The sequence below is a fragment of the Myotis brandtii genome, unplaced genomic scaffold (genome assembly GCF_000412655.1).
Source record: "Myotis brandtii unplaced genomic scaffold, ASM41265v1 scaffold898, whole genome shotgun sequence".
In the NCBI taxonomy this organism is placed as follows: Eukaryota; Metazoa; Chordata; class Mammalia; order Chiroptera; family Vespertilionidae; genus Myotis; species Myotis brandtii.
The window spans coordinates 729,917-737,156 of record NW_005371683.1 but is presented as its reverse complement, the minus strand read 5'-3'; the positions used below and the strand labels follow the sequence as shown (position 1 = coordinate 737,156).

At 38.9% G+C, this 7,240-nt stretch overlaps 1 protein-coding gene across 4 annotated transcripts in view; it reads left to right on the top strand.

Moving 5' to 3' along the window:
- Positions 1–27: 27 nt before the first annotated feature.
- DYRK3 (dual-specificity tyrosine-(Y)-phosphorylation regulated kinase 3) overlaps positions 28–7,240 on the top strand; it is a 9,497-nt gene continuing 2,284 nt past the window's right edge. The window contains exons 1-2 of one of the 4 annotated variants that reach the window (XM_014532516.1): positions 28–230; positions 1,762–1,873. In XM_014532516.1, coding sequence (XP_014388002.1) covers positions 1,790–1,873 — 84 coding nt within the window. In that variant the 5' untranslated portion in view covers positions 28–230; positions 1,762–1,789. Of the gene's footprint in view, positions 231–1,196; positions 1,223–1,761; positions 1,874–4,639; positions 4,688–6,582; positions 6,644–7,240 lie in introns of those variants that run through there. The other 3 variants (XM_005885227.2, XM_005885228.2, XM_014532517.1) reach the window with 3 other exon arrangements.

Sequence of the window (7,240 nt, the reverse complement as noted above, 5' to 3'; positions counted from 1 at the left end):
GGGGCTGGCGCTGGCTGGCGAGGCCGGGGGGCGGGGAAGGCCTGGACCCCAGCGGGAGGGACGAAGGAAGGGATCTGACCCACCCCCAGGAGCCGGCCCACCCTCTTCCTCTTCTGCTCCCCTCCCCCCAGCCCCCCCGAGAGCCGGGGAGGGAGCTGGAGCGGATTTGGGGCAAGAGGAATTCCCACCCTCGGGATTCTCTCTGAAGCCTTAGGTCGGCGGGCTATATGATAAGGAACTCTCAGAAGCCGGGACTTTTTAGCAAACTGGGGGAGACAGGGAGCAATCGCTTTCAGAGAAGCCCTGTTGCTCAGAGCAGATCACCAAGGGCTGAACTCTTGGGGCTTTGAGGGGAGGGGTGCGGTTGGCTTTGGATCTGCAGGTGAGGGGCTCTGCTGCCGGGACTTCAGGGATCCTATTTTGAGAGATTCTCCACCTTGCATGGTATTTTACACCTAAGCGGGCAGAGGGGCCCCCTGCTCGCTTCATTTGCATGGAGACTTCCTTTGGGTAATTTCCTCTGGAGATTTATGAGAAATCTGCAGATCTTCTGTATCTTTTTTCTTTTTTAAACGTGGACGTCTGTCCCGTTTTGTTGGTTTTATGCATTCTGTTGGCAGACGGAGTCACATCCAGAATTTTTGGTTTTTGTCGGTGAAGCAGTTTTCGTTAAAGATACAAGTGCTTTTGTCAGAAGGCGAGCATGGTTTAAAAAGAACATTTCAAAAATATTTGTAGTGTTTTCTGTTTTATTTTTTTACTGTGTATATTCTTACAACATCAATTAAGAAAACCCTAGAATGAATTTTTACAAAACAGTTTTTAAAGGCAACTGAAATATTCTAGCATATTTTAAAGATTTTTTTAAAAAAAGCCTTTTCCCTGCATCCCGGTCATCATCATTGTATAGCATATAAAAATGAAATGCTGGGGTGTGTACCTGGGAAATCCATGTTCTTGGTGGCAGATGAAATACATTATTCAGGGCCATCTTGTGGATTAAATAAATCCCTTTTCATCTTTTGTGTTTCCTTACCGTGGTGTAGGCGCAGTGTTAAAGAAGAGAGAGACGATCCTTAATCATTTAGCATTTAGCGTCCACCATCCACCAGAAAATGGAGTGGATAAAAAGAAGTGAAATTTAGTACATTTTGTGATTTAGAGGATTTTTTTGCTGTAGTTTTTGCTGTATTTTTCTACAAGTTAAGTAGATGCTACATGGGTACGTAAAAAAAAAAAAAAAAGCAAAAAAAAGCCCTAAGAAGGCCTTTTATTTCTTGCCTGTAAGACCTGGAAGGTGTAGACTAGAATTATTCTTCCCATTATGGCATGTGGAAAACTGGCTCAGGAGGGATGCAGTGCAGCCAGTGGTAGAGCTGAGATTAGAATCCAAGTCTTGGAAATTCAGTAACTTTTGTCTTTTATTTTATTTTATTTTTTTATGTTCTGGTTAGTTTTTAGGCTTCAGAATGTAATTAGGTAGTAAGTTACATAAAATCTTTTCGATAGCCCCTCTTTTTAACAGCATTCAGAAAGTAAGACTTGTTTTAACAATTTCAAAATACAAACCTAGAAATGCTCTACTTGTAAAATTTAGGTTTCCTTTCTTCCTCTGCCAAACACCCCAGTGCAATGTAGACAGTTATGTGTATTCATTATTCTTGTGGCAGATGTGAAGCAGTTAAGACACAGGATGTTTTGGAAATAAAAATTTGCGTACTTCAGTTACTAACAGATCTTATCTGCAATCCTTTCAACTAGATTGGGGGATGGTGTCTATGATACCTTCATGATGATAGATGAAACCAAATGCCCACCCTGTTCAAATGTTCTCTGCAATCCTTCTGAGCCACCTCTACCCAGAAGACTAAATGTAAGTAAAGGAAGTCATTCTTTGTGCGGTAATTAATTGTCTTGGAAAGGAGGAAGTGCTACTTAATGCCCAAGGTACAGTTACATCTCACTGGCAACCCCGACTATGTTTCCTTTTGGCTTTCTCTTGACTTTGGAATAATAACTTCTGTTATTCACCGATTCCTTTCAATCACTGGGATACATGCATGGTCTTAGGAAGAAAATAATATGCTGCTTGTATCTAGGGAATGTTTATTTTGTTATGACACGATATACGCTGTATTCAAAGGCTCCACTTAACAAAAACAAGGAATAGAAAATATCCCTGAATTCAAAGATCTACAGGTTTTTCCTCTACGCTATAGAAATGTAGTTTTAGCTTATTAGTATGCTAAAGAGAACCATTTTTTTTAGTTTCACATTTTCTTTTTAAAATGTATTCTTAATTATAGTTTATTTATATACATTTATATAACTTACAAAGTGGTAAAAGTCCAGTATCCACCTGGCACCATGCATAGGTATGATATTGACTATGTTCCCCTTTCATCGCATGAGTTGTTTTATAATGGGAAGTTTGTGCTTAATTTCCTTCCCCTTTTCTACCCCTCTGGCAGCCATGTTTGAAGACACCCATTTTATAGCTCATAAATAAAACCTAACAGCACAGTTTGGTTTTTTGAGGCATTTAATTATTTTGGAGACTGCAGAAATTTAGCTTTGGACACTATTTTACTTAAGATAATAAAAAAAATTAATTCATATTCCCTCAGTGTAGCAAGGAGAGCAGGGTTTGGACAAGTTCCATGATAGGGAGAAGCTATCCTGTGACTTTAAAATTTGCTGCATCTAATGAACAAATTGAATAATTGAAGAGACTAATTTGTAATATTTCTCCTTCCTATTTCTGTGTTGAAGACCTAAAATTGTTTCTATATGAAAAAAATTACTTGTATTTTTCCTAGTCCTTCCCAATTTTTCTGTCAGCTTTTGCTGATCAACCTTTTCACTACTTTCAAAGCTAATAATAATACAAAGTATGGGCTAAATATATTTGGAAGGCTGGTCACCCTATTTTTAAACTCTCTCTGGAGTGAAGTAAGGTTCCTTTCCATTCTCTGTAAGTTTATTTCTTTCATATGTAAAAACCTCTGAGAAGCCCAGAACCACATATTCCTTGTGTTGACCCTCCGATTTCTTGATGACTTGCTGCCAATTAGCGCCGTTCTATAGGAGGCTGATACATTACCATTTGACTTAAAGTTCATTGTAATTTTAATTCAGGGTCCGCTAATGCTAATCATCTTCCAGTAGGTCAGTTACATTGTATGTGTCAGGACCAAAATTAACTTCTTACTGTATGGTATTCAGAGTAACAATTTTGGGGAAACACAAGATTTTAGATTCTAACCCAATGTCTTTGCAAATTTTGCAGAAAAATGCTTTTTGACTTCTCGGTTACACTTATAGTTCATGATGCCATGAATCTGTCTCAACAACCTATTGCTATTTTCACAAAGTCTTTTAGCATCCTTATTTATCCAAGATGCGCTTGCATCCTCATTGTAAACTACACATTATCTGCTCATGGGCTTTTGTTGGCTTAAGGGTTGTATTGCAGAGATTTTAGGTCAAGAACTTAGGGAGGTAGTGTTTTCTATATGGGTGAAAAGGCTAATTTTTTCTGAATTTCTTTTTTTTTAAAAATATATTTTATTGATTTTTTACAGAGAGGAAGGGAGAGAGATAGAGAGTCAGAAACATCGATGAGAGAGAAACATCGATCAGCTGCCTCCTGCACATCTACTAGGGATGTGCCCGCAACCCAGGTACATGCCCTTGACCAGAATCGAAACTGGGACCTTTCAGTCCGCAGGCCGACGCTCTATCCACTGAGCCAACCCGGTTTCGGCTTTTTCTGAATTTCTTAACAAGATCTTTAAGACTTGAAATGTCAAGAGACCTCCCCATTAATAGTATATATGAAGCATTCTTAAATAAAACAATTCATCTAGCATTATCTGTTTCTCTGGATATAATTACATAGTTAAGATATTCAATATAGGTGATCATGCACATTACTTGTATATTGTGATTATAAACCCAAGACCGGGGATATACAATGGTTAAAACTGTTATACTGTAACACGTGTGAAAACTCTAAGAGTCTCCTAGAACAATGGAAGGGAGATTTTATTTATAGCACAGCAGACTTGATACATAATTGATTCAGGCCCGTATTTGAGATATTTACAGGAAAAGAAAGCAAGCTAAGGAGAAAACCCCTCCCTGTATGGAAAAATTCCTTCCTGGAATTCTTCAGATTCACTGGAGATTGGAACCTTGGTAATCCATAGGGAACTACACCTGAGGCATCATGTTCTGTTCTGGGAGCTACACTTGAAGAGAGACATAAAGTGCAGCCTGTATTGAGATTATGAATAGGATAGTTAAGGGAACCTGACATAGCTGTGGGAGGTAGAGAATGTCATGGGGATGACATTCTAATGTCATAGAAAAAACTGATGGGGGGCAGGGCAGCTCCTTGTAGGTATTTGAGAGCATTTACATGAAATTTGGATACTTCTATGTAGAGAAGCAGAGAGCAAAACAAGGCTTAATTTTGAGGGGGGAGAGATTTAGGCTCACTATTAAGGAAAACCACGAGTCAGGAAATCAAAATGATCTTTTTAAATCTTATTGTAATAATTCTATGGAAATTAAATTTCTGTTTTATATCTGTTCTTATTCATGTTCTGAACCTGAGACCCTCTCTTTATCACAGAGACGAAGACCTCCAGAGCCAGCCCAGCCTTACATGTAGGCAGAGTAGGTGAGATGCCCAGGGATGGGCCCTGGACCACAAATCCCTTTCCTACCAGCTGGTCATTGATGGCTGCAGTTCCTAGAGAGGCATTCCTTTGAGTTAAGGCATTGATCTTCCGTTAAAGTTCAAATATCTCTGGAGAGGTAACACATTAATTGTATAGCAAGTTGAAAGCAAGGTTTATGTGGGGGAGACAGTGGGTGAAGTGATTCTGTGCATCCTAAGGGAAGGCCTGTTTTGGGGGTTTGATGGAGCAGGAGGCATGTTAGTGCAGACATCTAGTGGAGGGAGACTGGAAATACGGAAGAAGGCCCCCCAGAGAGAAGAGATAAACTGAAAGGGGAAAGGGAGAGTATTTAGGGGTTTAAGTCTTATCTATTGAGCATTATTGTTACCAGTATTTTTTAAATGTTTTCTAGTTTGTGAGAGCCTTTCACGTAAATTATCATCATCATCATTTGATTTCACACAACATCAGGCATTACTGTCCACATTCTACAGATAAACTGAGGCTAAGAAACTGGGCTAAAGGTTAAGCAACCTGCCCGCGGATTTACAGCTTTGAAGCAGTGTAGACGGGACCCCAACCCAAGCCTTCTGACTTCACATTGCTTCAGAATGGGTCCCCAGGACTAGCGGTCAATATTCAGATGCATTTAAGTTAGAGAGTAAAAATTTTAAAGAAAACTGGCTGAGATGTATGCAAATGTTCATTTTGTTATGTAAATCTACCTAAAGCCAAACATTTATAATTCCCTAGTTCAACAGAAGTCTCTCCTAATAGATTGTCGTTCCTTGAGAACACGTGTTTTTTCGTAGCATTTGTAATAGTGAACAATAAATGTTCATCTGAATGTTGGATGGAAAGATAGGACCCTCTTCTATTTTTCATCCTTAAAAACAGGAATAGTTATTTGACTTAATTACTGATGAGAAAAAAACCTTGCACTATATTTTCTATCTTAGCAAGGTATTTAGGTTCTGACTGCAGGCCTATTTAGTTGTTTGGTTTTTTTTTTTTTTAATTCATTTTATTGATTTTTTTACAGAGAGGAAGGGAGAGGGATAGAGAGTTAGAAACATCAATGAGAGAGAAACATCGATTAGCTGGTTCCTGCACACTCCCTACTGGGGATGTGCCCGCAACCAAGGTACATGCCCTTGACCGGAATCGAACCTGGGACCCTTGAGTCCGCAGGCTGACGCTCTATCCACTGAGCCAAACCCGTTAGGGCCCTATTTTAGTTTTTTGACCAGTGATAGTTATCTACTTAGGTATAAGGGAGATTTTTTCCTCGTCCATATCTCGCCTCCTTACTTCAAAACTAAATGCAAAAGTGTGGCTGTAGTTTTTCAGGCTGCTTTTGTGGACGATTGTGTAACACCTCATTTCTTAACTGTAGTACTCTGTGAATGTTTCAGTTGATTAAAAGACCTAAAAGGAGGAGGCAAGAACGAATATTTTGCTTTTATAACTTAGATTGGGAGCTGTCTTTAAGAGTATGTCAACACTTGAATACTTTCATCCTTTTTTTGTTATTTATATTTTCATCTTTTATATTTTATTTATTCAAGGTAATAGGGCAGGTGTTGCTTGTTTAGTTTATATTAAAGTTCTGTTTTTTAAAGGCTTGGCCATTTTATGTCACTACCTTTAAATTTTATCATATTTTTTAGGGATTGTGACTATTGTTAAGAGCTCCCCTGGAATTACCTATCCTTGATCATAGAGGCTGTCAGAAATTATCAAACGAAAAGGAGTACAGCTCTTCGGGGTTTATTAAGAAAAACAGATGTCCTTTGAAGTGTCCCATCATTTTTTTAACGACAGAGTTAACATTTTTTTTTCTTCTTCTAGCACCTTTTTACATTTTTCATATTTTTTTTATTTTGTTTTTTAGTGTTTGGATTTTTTGCTTTTCTTCCATCTAATTTCAAAGAATCTTGTCTCATTTCAGAGGAGTAAGTAGAGCTTTCTTTTGTGGGTTACTGTTTTTTGAAGGCAAAGGTTAAGCAAAATCACGTGAAAAGAGTAGTAATATGTCTTCATCGCCGAGGCTCATGCTGAGGAAGAGTAGGTGTATGTGTATATGAGCGAGAGAGACCCTGTATCTCTTCGGGAGAGTGTGACAAGAAGCACTGGGGTGTTGGTTTCTCACTCGTACTCAGGTACATAAAGAATTGGCCTGGATGGTCTCAAGAGTTCTCTTTGGCTTAGAACTTCTGTGATTCAATGAGCTGGGCTAGAAGGCTACAATAACTTACTTAGGGACCTAAGAGTAGATGAGGAGGCCTTGGCTGGTTCCAGACCATGGTCAGCATTCAGCCCTACTGGGGAACAGTAGAACAGGCAGTAGGAGAACCTGGTGCCAAGTTATGTTAATGGGAAGGGCACTGCAGATAGTCAGAAGACCTGGGTTCAAATCCTGCCTCTATAATAATACGTTGTTATTTATAGAACACTTGCATGTACATTGTTTTGATCCTGCTTATATGCCTTTAACATTTGGGAAGGTACTTGAAACCATTAGTAAAAAATATAAGACAGTTGTGTGTGTG